Source organism: Lemur catta, chromosome 5 (assembly GCF_020740605.2).
Source record: "Lemur catta isolate mLemCat1 chromosome 5, mLemCat1.pri, whole genome shotgun sequence".
NCBI lineage: Eukaryota > Metazoa > Chordata > Mammalia > Primates > Lemuridae > Lemur > Lemur catta.
Genome location: NC_059132.1, coordinates 22,256,601 through 22,275,055, shown reverse-complemented (window position 1 = coordinate 22,275,055; position 18,455 = coordinate 22,256,601). Strand labels below are relative to the sequence as shown.

The 18,455-nt window shown below is 37.5% G+C and overlaps 1 protein-coding gene across 3 annotated transcripts in view; it reads right to left on the bottom strand.

Annotated features, from left to right (window-relative positions):
• Positions 1–5,630: 5,630 nt before the first annotated feature.
• The window catches only part of GABRB2 (gamma-aminobutyric acid type A receptor subunit beta2), a 213,401-nt gene continuing 200,576 nt past the window's right edge, over positions 5,631–18,455 (bottom strand). For 2 of the 3 annotated variants that reach the window (XM_045551237.1, XM_045551236.1), the window contains exon 10: positions 5,631–6,548. In XM_045551237.1, coding sequence (XP_045407193.1) covers positions 6,201–6,548 — 348 coding nt within the window. In that variant the 3' untranslated portion in view covers positions 5,631–6,200. Of the gene's footprint in view, positions 6,554–18,455 lie in introns of all 3 variants that reach the window. The other variant, XM_045551238.1, reaches the window with a different exon arrangement.

Genomic DNA, 18,455 nt, shown 5'->3' with positions numbered 1-18,455 from the left:
TGATCAGCACAATGTCTTCAGCAGATATATGTTGAATGCTAAATAAATAAACATCTAATGTTTATCATATGTTTTCATGACTGAAGCCAGATTCTTAGTTAATTATCCTTAATATAAAATATCTAAACTAAGAGAACATTAACTGATTTCTATGACGTTTTGGATATGGTAATAGCATTTGTGAGATGTATGCTGAATCTTCTAGAATGATGGTAATTAAAAACAATAGGATGTACTATTTACAGACCACTTACCATATACCTTGTACTGTGTTAAGGCCTTCTTACATGATTACATGAAATATAATTTCATTTTTACAAATACCTTATGAGAAAGGTGAAATCATGTTTTTGCTTTATCGATAAGAAAACTGAGAGCCAGATGGGTTTAGTAGCTACACAATCATGGGCCAAATCAGAGTTCAAACTCAACCTTGCCTGACAGCAGGTCCCAAGTTCCCAAGAATTTCTTTGGTTTTCACAAAAGTCATCATTCTGCAATATAACTCATACTAATAGTTCAAAAGTTAAATATTCTGAACACAATGAAACCACACACACCACCTTTTTATTTTTATTTATATTTCTTAGTTCAAGAATTACACACTAGCCAACATTATTATATATTTACATGCTCAAACTGGCTGCAATAAGTTTAAATTCAAGAAAATAATTCTTATGTGCTATTCATTTATAATCCTCATTTTTTACTGTCTCAGGTATCCCAGAGATTTTAGTAGTCCTGTTTTTAGAAAGACATGAAAATAGATGCAATGATATCCACTTGTGTTTTGCATTTTCTAGCCATTGGAAAATGTGCATTATGTGCATATTAAGAAAGGCTACAAGGTAATTAGTAAGGCTGATAATCACTACATTGTGAAGAAACTAGAATATCACTTTTTATAAAAGGATGATTTAGAACTGTGCAGGGACAATATTCATAACAGAAATATTTAAACACCCATGCAAAGAAAAGTTAAAAATGTTATGGAATTTAAATTATAGGCAACTTTGTTTGAGTTAATTATGTTTAAAATGATCATGGTTGAATGCAAATAATTGAACCAAAAAAACAAAAGATACAAGCTAATGAACTGTCCACTTGCTTCAAATAGTGCAAGGACACATACATAGACATCGGATTAGAGGACATGTGACAGAGGAGTGACATTTGGCTTTGGAACTCAAAGAACATAAAGTTTTATTTTTTATCATTTTGGATTATATTTATCTTTATCACAAAAAAACTCTTCTCAAAGCAAATTAAAATTTGATATCACAATTTTGCATATATCTACAGAAATGTTTGACTTCAATTTCTAAAAAAAAAAACAAAACTAATAGCTCTCTTAAGAGTGCTGCTTTTTTTTAATGATTTCTTTAGGACAGTATCTTAATTAGCATTCTGTTCACTCTTTACTATTTTTCCCCATCTTCCTAGCGCATTTGGAAAATGTTTTTTAAACCTTTGGTCTGAAGCAATGTCCTTCCCCCACCTCGACTTTCCCTCTTTTTTCCTTTTTTCTTTCCTTTTTTGTTTTTTTAATAATTCTGGAATCTTTGGTTAAAAGGAACAATACTATCTAAAGACAAAATGCTATTATTAAAAAAAGCTTGTAGTATGTATTGTGTGTAATATATTTCTGGAGCTGGTATGAATAAACATTTTTATTTCCTGTAGTGCCATCTATACAAACTTTCACTCTTTGAAAATTGAGATTTAAGTTGCAAACTTTGGTTTCTTGAATTCTGGCATATAAAAAAAAACCTTTATTTCATGTTTGCTTTTCCCATTGGCCATTTCTAAGGCTATCTCTTGGTTGTTACATTGACTACACAAACACTACAGTGTTTCCCATTGAGGGGGAGACAGTGAGAGTGAGTGAGCAGGTGAGGGAAAGAGGATGTTTGTGTGTGTGTGTGTGTGTGTGTGTGTGTGTGAGAGAGAGAGAGAGAGAGAGAGACTGTGTGTGACTGTGTGTGCAATGAAACCCTTCTGTCTGGGATTCCCAAACCATTTATGCAAAAGGGTGTTTAAATTACTCTGCTGGGGCACTGCAGTAAACCATACTTAGTAAAAAATAAATAAAAACTAAGAAAAAAAAACTAAACAATTATTTGTATCTACGGACTATTCATTTACACCATGTTTAATTATTTACATATTATAACACAACAACTTAAGCCATAAACAGAATTAGCACATTGCCTTACCATAAAATACAAATTAGAAGTTAAAAATATTTAAGAAATCTGTTTTAATATTTACACACACTTGGTGAAAGTTATGGTTGCTCACATTACATGTACTCTGTACACTTAGCAAAATGGTATGATTGCTACAGTTGTAAGTATTTTGCCCTAACCAACATGGTGGGGTTTAGTTTCTTTTTTTTTTTTTTCCTCCTCCTAGAAGGAATTTTTATCGTTTTCCATTTTCTTAAGACATTTTTGTTTTTATATCACCAATGGACAATGTTATTTGTTGCCTTGAAAAAGAGAGCAATTAGACAAGCAATGTGACAACTACTTCATTTGTGATGTTCCGAGGTACAGTACTATTGTGGTGTCAAACTGTGCAATGGTTCATAAGAACTGTAGGCATTGATCTGCTGATAGAGAAATGCTCAGTACCCTGTATTACTTATTTCGATGTTGATTGTTGGTTGCCGGATTAATAATACTCATACACTGGTTTCATGAAGGAAATAAAACATATTAGCTTATTCCTTTTGTTTTCCAACATATGAATGCATATATATGTATGTATGTTTGTGTGAATCTCTATATACACATATATACATGGAGATATGTTGTAAGACATGTTTTTTATTGATGTTGTTTTGCTGTTTTTGTTGCTGAATGTGAAGTTCATCATCAAACTGGAACACAGTTACCTACAGAAAATGGAAGTTGTCTTTGTTGCCAATTTAATGCAGGTCTTGCTTAAAATAAACGGGATTCATTTCCCCATTATGCATTCCACCACACTTTCTCTACGTGTTGTGCTTTTGTAAGCTGACAATTTTTTTTTTGTGTTCCTAATGCTAGAATGTAAAGTCTTTTGGTTCATAAACCACTTTTATTATTATTATTATTATTTATTTATTTTACTTAGCACTGCTTTTGAAGAAATGAGAAGAGAAAAGGTCTAGATGGCACTGCTTGAGTCTTTTCCCCTGTTAATTAAATTTGAAGTAGAAAGAATTGTAACATTCCTTATGTTGCATGAGTTTTCAATTCTGAAGTGCATTTCATACCTACTAGCAGTCATGTACAATATATATATACAGATTGAGATCAAAGAATTCATGTAGACTGTGCATTTGAGAGTCAGAATTTGTCTATGAATTTCACAAAGATGAAAAAACACCTTAATTGCTGGCTATCTGACTGTTTTGTAATCAAAAGAAAATTATACATATGTATAAACTGATAGTAATACCACATCATAACTGCTGAAACACACCATTGTGGTCCTTTAGTTTAACCACTGGATATCAAGCTAATGAGTCTTCCAAGACTTATTAGTCTAGCACTCGTCCCTCCAACTGATGACTGCATTCCGATTCAACTAGAGTAAACATACAGTTTAAGAACAAATTCTACATCTACTGTTATTTCTTGACAGGATGAGTCAGTTGTTTCTACCTATGTGGTTACTGAGTGCCAATGTACGGTTTTCACTCTAGGGCATGGGTTCTAAGGTCCCCTCTTTTCTCCTTTGCCTAGTTTCTTGTGTCACTGAGAGCAGACCTGAATTCCTGGTCATATGCTTCTGAGGCTCATGCTGTGAAGATCCTTCTCTCCACTTTCATCTAGATTGCTCTGCTGACTTCCCCAGACGTCCAAAATTATGTTGTAACTATAAATGACGATATCAAGGATTTTTTATGGCTTTTAGAGTAATTGCACATAAGAGCCCACTTCTAGACTTGGGCTCTGAGTTGTCTCTAGAAAAGCCTTTCCAGATGGCATTTTAAAGTTGTGCCCCTGAGTTATTGATGTCCTCCTTCCTGATATTTTCTACTCAAACGTTATCCCCTGGTGACAAGGAGCAGGCACTTTTATTAGTGTGATGCCCCAAAATGATTGCCTAGGAGAAAGTGTGTCCCTGGAGAAGCATGAGGAGTCTCTACTCTGAGACTAGGGGAAGAACCTGCGTCAGATTCTGCTCAGAGATTATACTCAGAGGTGTTCAAGTATGTAATCAAAACATAAGGGCCAGAGTTCCCGAGACTGGTGGAAAAAAAAAATACCACCCCATAGTGGGCCAAATTCAGAAAGCTGAATGATGAACTTTTGTTGTTGCTGTTGTGCTCTGACAGCTGGAATGCAGGGCAACGGTCTTCCATCACATTCCAAGCTGCTGAATCACAAATAATGGGATGTTACTCTAAAAAAAAGGGTTTTTTGCTTTGTTTTCAAAATAGACCATAGCAAAGTTACTGTTCAAGAAAAAGTTCAATTAAATTAAACTTTGAGGAAAATTTAGCAATTCATTATTTTTTATAAGAAAAGCAAAATATGAACCTCACATTATCAAAATAAAATACGTTAGCTTATTCTCTTTCCTGTCCAGCAGATGAAAGCGTATGCCCAATTAGTATAGAAAGAAGCACAATGACATAATTTAAAAATAGAATTAAAATAACACATTGTGCCTGCCTGATTATCAGTTATATATTTTTCTGCAATATCAACTCAAGCGCTTAACATTCATCATGTTAATGTGGCTTTGTTGTTATCTTATTTTCCACTAGTTTTCATATTTTCCTTGATTAAGCAGATTGCAACATACACAACAAAAGCACCCTTAAAGAATCAAACCCAATAAACCCACAAATTACCTCTTCTTGTGCACATACTTTCTGAAGTATTGTTTGCCCTGAAAAATACAACAGTGAATTTCAGTGCACCTAAGGAAATACTGTTCACTCAATCTCTTCAAAACCTTACTTTGTTTGTCTCCTAAGAATATAGTCAGAATTTTGGAAGCAAGAAAAGCTGGAGAGGACCATTAATTCCTTAAAGTGATGAACTCATCTTTCTTTTGAAATACCCTGTTGAATTCAGAAGTAAACTTAAAAGGAAGTGCTGCAGAAAGAGCTGACATCTGAGATAAACAACGTGCTTGTTAACTTCGTCTGTGTTCTGTATTTGTATATTCGAATGACTACCAACATAATCTGTACATCTAAGATGCTTCTAATTTCCCTAACTTTTCTATTTGATGGTTGTCTTTTGATTAGATAAATGATAAAAAACCTCTTTAGGTATGCTGTCAAAAGTTTGTGTGAGGTTAAAAACAATTCCTCTTGCTCTACCCTTTGCCACTGGTCAAAGTATGTATAGACCAGATGCTGTGTGGGCTGATAAGGGTTATGCTTGTTTGCCTGCTTGTTTTAATTTTGTTCCAACAGGCATTTCTCGATTTTCTACTCTACTCTGTGTTGTTAACTCTTATTTTAACCACTTAGGAAATTGCTTTTTAGTGAAAATTTCTTTGGCCACCATGCACGATAATGTTCAGAAGTCTTCTAGTCTCTAAATGCTAAAATGAAAGACATCATAGGTGATTCCCTGTGCTTAAGCAAAGAGACTGGACAAATTGGTTTCCTGAGTCTCTGTCTTGACTCTCCTTATCCTGCTCCAACTAAATGAGAATCTTCTAGAATGCAGTGGGAATCATCTTCCCATGACACCATTATCACCTTCATAAGACAGGCATAGATCATCTTCAAGTAACATGTTTGCATGGCACTGCAGATGATGTTCATAAGCACAGTGCCATCTCAACAGCATGCCAACTGTAGAAATGAAGATGGATATCTGGATACAACCACTTCTCAGGGCAATGACTGACAATGCTATTGAGCCTCCTACGAATGTCTTCTAAGTAATTCCTCTCTGAGTAGGCTGCATGCTAAACAGGTAAAGTCGAACACTCAGACTGAGTCTTGCCAGCATGTGTACAAATCACTTGCACTTTCTCTGGAAAACCACAAGGACCTTAGCGTATTCGTTACTTAGCAGAAGCAACCCAAATGGTATGAAATGGACCACAGGATAGGCCAGCAACTAAGGTATTTTAGCATCACTTTTGTCCTGAATTGATGTGTTTTCCAAGTCCTACATCAGGCTGTACAACTGGTTTGAGGAGGAATCTAGTCTTTGCTTCCCATGGGAGGCTATGTCTTAGTTCACATAATAAAGCCAATAGACGATGTTGAAGAAGGAAAAAACCACTGGGAAGAATATGCGGGACCACCGATCTATGGCATTCACATCAGTCAAGTCGGGGATGGTGATTTTCAGCTGGGAAGCACGTCTCCTCAGGCGACTTTTCTTTTGTGCCACATGTCGTTCCAGAGCATTTCTGCCAAAACTATGCCTGGGCAATCCGGCTTTCCGGTACTGAATGCTGGAGGCATCGTAAGCCAGCATGGTGCTCCTGGGGTCTCCAAGTCCCATCACAGCCTCCGATGTGGCCATTTCGTTTTTTATCTCGAGAGTGCTCAGTAAGATGTTCTCATGGGGGTCCATCTGCAAGGGGGAAGAATCAGAACAGTCAGAACAATGAGGCTTTATTTGTGCTATGCAAGACACTATGATGGGCACTGTAGGTGGTATTGATCACAGTGGTAAAGAGAACTAGCTTTGTGATTATATCACCTGAGTCTGAAATGTGGCTCTGCCACTACAAGCTATCTGAGGTTTAGTTTCCCCTTCTATTAAATGATATAAGACTCCAGCCCTAGAGGATTGCTGCAATGATGTAATTATATAATAGACTATTGCTAGTATTGTTTTCATTATTTCTACTTAGGGCATGCAGGAAATTGAAGGCATAACACCCTTTTAAAAAATGTATAGTCTTGATATGAGCACATGAAAAAATTAAACTGTACTAAGTATGGGATAGTGTTAGGGAATTAATTACTGAATTGTGTTTATCATAGTAGCCTAATTATAGATGAATTAATAACAAAACTAGAACTAAAAATAGTGGGTAAGTATCAAGTACTTGCTATATATGCCAGGCACTTTTTTTTGTACAATTTCATTTAATTGATGATTCCTAACACCCACAGTTATGATGTGTCACCTTAAATTTGCAATGAAACATAAATAGGGTAAAGGAAGAGTTTTGAAGAGTATATATACAGTACATGTGACTTTCCAAAATACAAAAGAATTCATAATATGAAGGAAGAAGAATCTAACAGCTGGATAGACTGTGGGAGGTGGAGGTGCGAGTGGAGGATGGACTGAGAAGAGGGAAGGGAAGGGTCAGGATTAGAGCAGAAAAGAGAATGTCTGGAGTTGACTGTGCTCACTTGAAGTCTGGGTCTCAAGACTACAATTAGGTGGCTGTACAGACAGTCAAATCATCTCTCTTGCATGATTTCTTCTTGCAAATCTAAAATTAAAAGATGAAGACTGACACCATGATTCCCAAATATTACATTATTATATAATGCCTTTTCTTGTGTTAAGAAGGGAAGACTTGTGTGCTTTATTTTTAAGAGGCCTCAACTGCTACAGAGAGCAAAACCTAGCCACAACAAGTTGTTCTTAATAACAAAGTACACTTATTTTGGTGAAGAATCAGGATATACTAATTGCCAGTAACATTTCTGAAATTAGAAGAAACCAATGGTCAATGATAGGCACTGAAAATATATGAAATTAAGAAATAAAACCAAATACTTAATTGGAAGATACAATGCTCTGTGCTTCATGAATTATGCAAAAGGCAAAAAGAATGTTGCTAAGATGACACATTAACAATTAGCTTTCAAATGTGGCTTAATGGCCCTGTATTACAAATTCAAATCTATAACCTTTTGAGAAACAGAAGCTATAAAATACGCCAGGACATAATAATTGATCAATTAATCTCTGTTCACTGATCAGACATTTTGTATGTTTGGTTTTGTACCATTTTGCTTAGTGGAAATACTAACCAAATAGATTAATAAAATTAACTTCAAAAGTTTAAGATTTGGAAACAAAACTAAAATGTGGAAAGCAATCTGTCAAGGTAGGGCCAGGCAATGCTTTTACTGATGGCTTTCCTTGCTCTAGGGAAGGAAAGGAACATTCAAAGGTTCCTGCTATGTGCCAGTGCTTTGCTGCAGCTGTTTCACTGAATGCTCACAATCACCCTGCAAAAAGGCATCAGGTTACAGTCGAAGGCATTCATCAAATTTCCCAAAGTCACACAGTTACTATTGGTAGAGCTGGAATTCAAACCTTGATCATTAGAGTACAAACGCTGGGAGAAAGTGGGGCTTTTCTAACACTCAGGGAAAGTGAAGCCAATGGAAATGGGAAACCCATTGCTCCTGTTATGTCACTAGTATGCTTATTTTCTGTTCTTCTCTGAGTTGTTAACTCTTCCTTTAACCACCTTGGGAATAGATATTTAGTAAAATTTTTGGGCCACTATGCACGATGATGTTCAGGAGTCTCCACCTTTCTAACTACACAAAATATTTGTTTTTCTGATGAGAAATGGTAAGAACAGTTATGAGCTGACACCAGAACTGGCTGACTTAAAAATGTCAAACAACAGTAACGACCATAATAAAAACTATTGGCAGCAATGGACTATGATGAAGGGAGACCTGTTCTGAGTTTAAAACAAATGATCCTTTGATAATTCATTTAATCTTAGTGGGTTTCTATTTTGTTATTGAAAATTCAAGAGTTGGATTCGATAATTCCTGAAGCCCTATTATTTACTTATTTTTTCATTCATGAATTTTTAAAACATTGATTGAACACCCACTGTGTGTCTGGCACTGTGCCCAGCATTACAGAGAGTCATAAGGAAGACAGACTTGCTCCTGGGTCCTCATGGTAGTCACAGTCTCCAGAAAAACTACTGGGGTTGGACACAAAATATTATAGTTATGGCTCGTCTACTTGTTATTTTTGACCTGGAAAAATTACTTAATCCCTCTGAATTTAGGTTTCTTCAACTGTATTGGGGTCAAAGAATAGGATTTAAAGAGACTAACTGAAATAAAACGTGAGAGAAGAACTTGGGAAACCAAAGCACTATGCAAAGTTGTTATGACATGCTATGCATGAAGCAGGATATTTATGCACTCTAGTGACATGGCAATAAACAATAAATAACTATGCCTAAGAGAAAAATAAATATGCTGCCCTTGCAGTGTATAGATATGGGTGATGAGCTTTCTGTAGGTAAAACGAATCACCTCAACCCTACTGGAGACCCTGGCTGAAGTGGGAGAGTGGTGGTAGTGGGTGAGGTATACTGGACACCTATATCATCTTATGAAGTGCTGCACTCCTTGATATCTCTCATATCATTAGAATCCTTCGACCTTAAAATATGATTGCTTGAATAGACTTCATTAAGGCTTAATAGTCCAGGAATAAATTAACCTGAACAAGAAAAATAGCATTGTTTTCCAGAAAATTCCTATGTATAACCATGGAGCTGTGAAGGCGTGAGGGATAAAGTACAACCATCTTTATTTGTAATTTATTTGTAACAGATACATGGAGGTTGTAGTTCATTAGGCTGCACATCAGGGGGAAGCTGTGAGATACGGCTCCAATGGCCCCATCCTGTTCTTCCTTGAAGGACCAGTTTGCTCCACCACTTTTTCATATTTTCTATGAAGCTTTCCATATATGCCAACCTTCTTCACTCCCCTCCTCAAAAATTAGCTTCATCCCTCCCGTGATGCCACACCACAGTGTCCATTTGCCCCACTCTTGGGATCACCAAGACTTGAGTTTTCCTTTGGGAGTCTGGAATGGTGGCTTAACCAACACCTGGAACCGTGGCTGTTCTCTGTAGCAGGGGACATATTGTACACGTGTTTCCACGTTCTGATTCTGGACTCAGACAATCAGGGTTTGGTTCTGGGCTGAGCCACTCACCAGCTTTGAGACCTTGGGCAAATCATTCAACCTCTCTGAACTCAAGTTTTCCTATATGTAAAATGGGGAAAATGCCAAAACCAGTCTCCTAGGATTGTTTGAGAGGATTAAATAACACAGCACATGCAAAGCACTTAGCCCAGTTTTGTACATAGTAAGCACTCAAAAAATCATAACTGATCTTGTTATAGAAATGCAATAAATATTCAATAAATGAATAAATTTGATCTTCTACTGTCATTTATTTATATATTTTTTAATTTTTTATTATTTAGAGATGGGGGGCCTACTATGTTGCCCAGGCTGGAGGGCAGTGCCAGATTTTAAGCTATACTGCAAGGCAATAGTAACCAAAACAGCAGGGTACTGGCACAGAAATAGAGACATAGACCAACAGAACGGAATAGAGAAGCCAGACAGAAAATCATCCACATATTGTTATCTGATCTTTGACAAAGCAGACAACAATATACACTGGGGAAAAGAATCCCTGTTCAGTAAATGGTGCTGGGAAAATTGGATAGCCACATGTAGAAGATTAAAACAGGATCCGTATCTCACCACTCACAAAAATTAATTCAAGATTAATAACAGACTTAAACGTTAAGACATGAAACCATGAGGATTCTAGAAGAAAATGTTGGAAAAATTCGCCTAGATATCAGCCTAGGCAAAGAGTTTATAAAGACCCCAATGGCAATCACAGCAACACCAAAAATAAATAACTTGGTCTTCATTAAATTAAAGAGCTTCTGCACAGCCAAGGAAACAATTAACAGAGTGAATAGACAACCTACATAATGAGAGAAAATATTCATATGCTATACAGCCAATAAAGGGCTAATGATCAGAGTCTTTCTCTCCTTTCTTTCTTAAACCATAATGAATTGGGTTTCCCGCTTTTTGAGACCCAAAGGATCCTACCTGAGATATGATTCAACTCATTTAAAGGTCTCAACAACTCTGTAATACAGTATAGGCAGGGCAGCACAGGAATTAGAGGCATTTCATTGGTAATAAAATTTTTCATAACCCAAATTAGGACTAAGGAAATCTATTAGAGTAATATTTTCAGGATGCTGAACAGTGCTGGGTTTCAATCTTTTAGGCAGCTGCTAGATTTGAATGGCTGGCTGTTAAACTGGCTGCACTTCCCTTTCTTTTCCTTGTCTTATTTCTTCTTCTTCTTTTCCTTGCAAAGAGCATGAACTGTTTTGGGAGCAAAGTTACAATGTCAAGAGCAAAGGTACAGGAGATTAATAGGGTCTTTTACATGTGGTTTAAATGGTAAAAGTGGAAAGCTTTCAGGTAAACTACCCTCGAATTTGTTTATTTTTAATCCTTTTTATTGTTTATATACAAGAAAAAATGTCTTTTGAGTCTGGATGTTAAATTCAGTAACAATTATCTTTTCTTTTTCCCCCTCTGAAATAACTGTTTCTCTAAGGTGATTTTTTTGACATGAGGATTTTTTTTTTTTTTAGAAATGCACCTATTACACCATAGCAGAACAGGATGCATTCCCATTTGATAGGGCAGAAACGGAAGCTCGGAAAAATGAAGTGAGTTACTTAAAATCTTACTGCTAATAGGTAACAGAACAGTATAACAATTCTGGGTTGTTGATGATTATCTCAATGCAATAATATTCCTTGCTGCCTCCAGCCTGTCTTAATATCAACCAGGGAAGACTGACTGAGGTAGAGGTTTGGTGGCTGACAGTCTTATTTCAGTGGTTCTCAAACTTGAGTGGGCATCAGAATCCCCTGGAGGCCTTGTTAGAACAGATCTCTGGTACCAACATCCAGAGCTCATGAGTCATTAAGTCTGGGATGAATCTCAATAATCTGCATTTCTAACAAGTTCCCAGGTGAGGCTGGGCTGCTGGTCTGGACGGCAGCAGAAGGGCATGACTTCAAATAAAAGAGCAGCAGAAGCCAGAGAAATAATGAAAAAGCTGAAGGTTCTGAACACAGTTCACAACACCAAGCTGAAAAGCAGCTTTCACGGAGAGAGAACACATGCAGCTTGCGTGTACTGAGTATTTACTGGAGCCAGATATTGTATTGAAGGCTTTACACACAATCCTATTTAATCTCCATCTTGACAACCCTACAAAGGAGGTATTATTAATATTCCCATTTAAAAAATGTGGAGATTGGGAATTAGGCATAGTTAGTGATTTGCCCAGAATTATATAGTTAGTAAGTAATGGAGCTGATACTTAATCTGTTTGCTCCAAGATTTCTGTTCCTAGTTACCAAACTATCCAATAGCATATCTTGAGACTTTCCCCGATTACAAGCTCTGTCTTGGAATGCCTTCTTAGTGTCAGGCTACATTTTAGCAAAACGAAGGCACAGCAATTGTCATATAAACTTAGCTAATCTTTAAAACTGAGTTTCCGCACTAACCTTTCCAGACTTGTCCAAGTGGATTTCCTAATTGTCTTTCTCCACACTTGAGCAGTGGAGACACAAGAGAAACCACTACATTCTCTCTCTCTTTTTTTTTTGATTAAGACATTAACAAGAGATAATTTCCCTTTAACTAATCAGAAGGGCCATGTGACAATCTCTGTTGCCCTGGAAAACACACCAGAACATTTATCAAATGTTTCTGTCTTGGCATTTTCACCTATTTAAAGACCCTTGGGAATTTGTTGATAGTAGTTGAAATATGAGAGAAAGGGAAGCAAAAGCAAATGAAGGGAAGTTGAGGGAAAAGATAGACTAGTGAATGAATTGTCATTCTCTGTAGATAAATTGTCTTTGCAAGAAGCTATACTGCAGGCCTTGCTTTAGTTTTAGTACAAGGATATGTGCTATTTGTTTTCTAGTGTCAAGCTTTAACTTGCGTGTCCTTTCCTGCCAACAAGGTTTTTTTGGACTGGCTCAGTTAAGCAGACCAATGCCAACACAGTCTCCTGTTTCCCATTCAACTATGTGCTTTTGAAATTATGCTTTACCTGGAGTTATTGTGCTCATCAATCAAGCAGTAAGTGCTGAAATGTTGGAAAATGGACTGATTTATTTGCACCAGCATTCCAGAGCCTCCTGTGAATGAGGGCAGTTTGCACACTTATTGAATCAGATGTTCTAGTGGGTAGAGGGAGGGACTTTTCTGCTGACTCGAATTATTTTCCAGACTTACCTATGCAATGATGGTTATAACAACAGCAAATTTTTGTTAAATATTTTGGATTAAGAGGTTTTCTTTTTCATTTTCCTCTCCTCAACTGAACATTTTTTCACAGAAAGGAAAGAAACATGCTTGGATAACAGAGTACCATTTTGCTTAAAAGCTACTGTATTAAACTCATAAGAGTGGGCCTTGTTTTTGTATATTAATCAGTTAATTCTAGGTTTGATTTTGGGTTTGCTGCTTCCTTTCCTGTACCTTTCTTCATGATAGGTATATGCTCTAGAGGGATGCCCCTGTTACAGTCTACAGTCTACAGGAAATTCTCACTTGGAAAGGAGCCAACACAAAAAGAGAGAGAGTCCATGATCTGACACCACCTTGTCTCTATACCTGGGCATGCTCTGGTATATGGTCTGGAGGGATGTCCTTGTTATAATCTACAGTCACGTATAGAAAAACAAATCAAATTCCCCAGCAACCTAACAAAATCATATGCTTACCTTGAGAAGGGAGAGTGGGGCTATCTTAAATCCCAGTGCACCACTCATATCATCAAGAGAAGACGGAGAAATTGTAAAAACCCAAGAAATCCTAACTGTGCGATTTCCAATTACTGTGACTAGTGAGTGGGTAGGAGATCTTGTTTTATCTTCCATAAAATGACACGGTGACCTGAGTGACTTGAAATGCTAAGGCAATGAACTGTCAACTACCTGGGAATATCCAAAGCACTCTTTCCAAAGGAAAAACACTCTGAAATTACCTAGCATGAACTTAGTATTCTAAGAGGTGAAAGAAAGTTCACCCAATCAGAATATGAAATGGAGATTCTATGAGAGCAATAGAAGGCCAACATCTTTGACTCTTTAAATCTCTGTACCAGAGAGAATGGAGAAATAGCAACCAAAAATTTGCAAATGATTATGATTTTGATCTGGTGCTAGCATTTTTTCCCCCAACCATGGAAGGCATTGCCCAGTGAATTCTGCAGTATCCCTCTGCACCGGAAATTCTTAAATGGCCTCCTGAATTTTTTTGTGTCTTGGTGTCTTTCATCACTATTACTCTCACAGCATCAAATTAATTTCTCTTGGAAAATGATTCCTTTCTATATATGTGTTAATTCATGTGGAATTCATTAAGAATGATATATGAACTATAGATCACTGATTTGTTTATTTAAGGAATAATATTTGGATTGAGATAGGAAGATGGATGTTATATTTGGGGGAGAGGAGAGTACATTCAAATTACTACATTTAATATTATTAAAGCACAATTAGCATGCATGATGAATTGAATAATTTCTTTTAAAAGGTTAGTAGAATTCTTTCTGGGTGCCTCTTTTTAATTTAATAAAGTACAAGCTACTAGTTTCAATTACAGTTGAAAGTAGGGATTCATCTTCATTTTATGGGGAAAAAGAGATTGGGATCAGAATAAAAACCTTTGAAGGAGGAAAAAGTGAGGAAAACTATATTTATGATATATCAATTTTAATAGACATTTCTTGCATTCAAAAGAGGCACTGCCTTCAAATTATTACAGATCCTCAGGGAGTATGGAATGGAGCTAGGTTTGACAATGAGCTTACCTAAATACAAAATCCTATTTTTGACAAGTTTCAAGGAGGTAGGTGTGAGAATCTGCCTACCCAATCCTGGTAACTCAGAGAAATTTGAACCCCTGGGAGCTTACATCCTGAGAGGTAGAGGCTTGTTCTAGTTTAATTTTCATCTGGCTTACTGACTTAAGTCCTAAGCTGGAAAGAGACAATTGATCTAATCTTTTCATTAGCTGGTTCAGCCAACTCAAAGTATTATGGGCGATGACTTGCTAAAGATTTTTATACACACCATCTAACTAGTAATTCACCATTTCCCAACCCATTTTTAAGTAACACCACAGAGGACATTTGTTTTAGCTTCCTTCTGCAAGGCTAGAAACATTCCAGTCAACTATTTCTAATGTGCAAGAAGGGGAAAGAACAGCTAACTGTTAGCAGAAGAGGAGCTACCTTTTTCCCTGAGACTAACACACGTCGTCCAGGATGATGGCAGTGCCCATCACTAAGAGGGAAAGGAGTGCCAGCCACACTCCCCTCCCATTCATAATCTGCCCACATCTATGACAGTGAGTTTAAACATGGAATCAAATCAGGTTCAATGTCAAGATTTCCTGGCAGGTCATGACTGACATAAATGTTGTCATCAAATCTGCCTGGGTCACTGGGAGACTTGTGGTTTTCTACTGTTCATGGGTTTTAAAACTGACCCCGTATCTTGTCCTGTAAGGTAATAGGGATGGACCTGGACACACAAAACCACCTATTGCCTCAGTTCTGGATGAGAGGGAAGTTATAAAGCTGAAAGCTAGAAGCAGACAAGCCAATGTTTGGTTTTTGTCCCCCTAAGCAAGGCATCAATGTTTAAATCCACCTGAAAATCTTCTAATACTTTCCCCCCTGGAAGATATTCTAGGCTAAGAAAAAAAGAATTTCTCAGCCTATAGACTCTAAAACCCCCATCTAGACTGTAATCAGCTCACTAACAGGAATCAGAGACACTCTCTCTATATAACCTTATTCCTCCATCCTATTGTTTTGCATTTAATTTGGCCAAGAAAACAGAAGGCTGACCTAATGCAAACCATAAGGACAGGACTCCTGTGAACACAGAACAAAAAGGTAACAGAAAGATGGAGCAGCATTAGCATCCACAGGCATGCAGGGAACACAGCCAGTGAACTTCGCTTCTATAGGGGCCGAGTCTCCTTTGGTTCTCGAACGGCAGGGGCACAAGGGTGGTGCCTTTTAGAACAGATCTCTTGAACAGGGATGGCTTGGATGGGGAGGGTGCAGAGAATCCCATGGATTACTGAATCCTGTGAATGAACATTTAGACACATGCTTAATACATAACTAGCACTTGATCCAGCAGCTGTATTTAAAAAAAAATGTGCTGAGGGAAACTGACTCAGCAGTAATTAACAAAATGATATTGTCCAAATAACTTAGAGTACCTACTGGTAAGGATGTGCCCATTGTGTACAGCAAAGAAAAACAGCTGATGCTAAGGGCAGTGTGATTACAGAACAAATGTCCCTATAACAAATACGAATGGCAAATAACTCATTACAAAAAATAATTTATCAACTCTAGACAATTTCTTAATAGAGCATTGTTGATACTGAATAATTGCAGCTATTTGAATGGAACCAAGGAATTTCTAACATTTGCTCTGTCATAAAATCGAGAGCAGGAATGTCCACATTCATCCTTCCTTACTCTTACAAAATCTCCCATCTTTCAGACCTCAGTTCAAATGTTCCTTCCATCGGGGAGTCTTCCCGGATCTTGCCTTATTTTATCAGGTCCCCTGTTACGTGCTATCATAGCAATGCAGACACTTTCTTCACTGTCCTTATTTCTATCTACAATTACATATTATTTCTACATGTATTTGTTTAAGGTACATCTTCTCATTAGGATGTGGTCTCTGTGAGGGTGAGGTGCCTGTTTGCTAAGGATTGAAGAAATAACTGCAGAAATAGCAGTTAATACCATTATTCCATATTTAATGGGCACGCATACACTATTCCAGGCACAGTTACAAGCACTCTCCACGGCTTACTGCATCTATTCCTCACCACAATCCTCTGCAGTAGGTACACTGATTAGCTCTCATATCATAGATGAACAAGCTGAGACTCTGAAAAATTCAATCACTTGCTGAAAGTAGCACAGTGAATAAGTAAGGGATCTGAGATTTGTACCCAGATAGTTTGATTTCAGAGTCCTCACCCTTAAGACTGATGCTGCACTGCCTCCTAGGACGTTTTATATGTCCTCTTAAAAGAGTGAAATGTCCTATTGCTTTGAGGGGAAGACATTTAGGAAACATGAACATCCACCATGCAGCTGTAGGAACAGTGGTGGGCAGAGTATAGGAGCAGTCGGCAAGGCAGCCAGGGACCATGGCCTGGCCACAGAGAATCCTTGGGCCTTCTAAAGGTAGGGTCAGAGGGAAGGTAAAGGTAGGACTGGTCGGTCCCGGGGAAAGTAAAGGGAAGGTAGAGGAAACCCCCATGTCCACACCCGCACCACATGCCACTCCTAAGTGCCAAGTTAGAGAACTTGAGTGGTCTTATCTTTTCCCTCTGGACCTTTTCCGCTAACTTTGGTCTGACTACATTTTAGGAAGAGCCACTTTGTGAAATGAGAGGACCCTATGTGAGACCCGTCTTTACCTCTAGACTGCAGGAACTCTCAGGGTGACTCTATAAAAAGTCGCATTCTTTTGGGCTGAAGCAGTAGTATCCTGCTTAAGAACGTAGGTGCTAAAGCCAGGCTAGTCAGGCTAAAAGCAGACTGAGATAAAGGGAAGGTCACAAACCTGTGATCTTAGGTAAGGTATTAAACCTTTGTGGGCTTTGGTTTCTTCAACTGTAAAATAGGTATAATAGTATCTGTCTTATTAGATTGTTAGGATTATTGAGATAACTCATGTAAAGCACATAAAACAGTGTTGTATCTAATAAAAACCCAAAGAATATTAACTTTTATTACTATAGAAGTACGGGGATGGAGGAATTGAACTTGCGCTATGTCAGACTCAGAAGAGGTTTGGGATGGTAAACCAGTTCCCAACTCAAATAGCTGCGGACATGGCGACAGGGTGACACACAGCAGGTGCTCAACCTCTCTTTACAAGACAAATAAATGCATCAATCCAGATGGGCTTCTTTGGGCTACAGCCCTCTGGCAGGGAGCTTCCTCTACACCTTCTTGGGCTGTATGAACCTTCTAGTTTCGGTATTTCAGGAAAGTGTCTAAAGCTGAGACCTCATTATTCATCAGCCTAAAAAAAGAGACTGTGAATAATGTTTCTTTCTGATGCTTAATTTGGGGACCCCTTTTTTTTTAATCCTTATAGAGGGCAGAGGTAAGAGGTAAATCCAAATATTCCATTTTGTTATATGCCAGCAGGATCAGTCAAAGTTTGGGAGGGGAGAGCTTCCACCCCTCAGCAGAACTAAGTTTTTCAGACTTATTTCCACCTTTACTTATGCATAGGAAAAAAGTCTCTCATCCTCCAAATTAAATGCATCTATAAAGAGAGTTTCATTATGATGATACTGATAATATAAAATCACATTTTTATATGGTCTTTTACAGCAGCATTCTGAAATCCAGTGTAAATAAGACCATTTATACAGTTACTTAAGTCTTGAAGACATGTACTTTGGAATCAGCATTGAATTCTAGCTCCTCTACTGATCAGCTATGTGACCGTGGGCAAATTCCATAGCCTAGTTGAGCCTCAGTTTCTTCACTTTTAAAATGAAGCTACATCACTTCACCTTTAAAATGAAGTTACATCA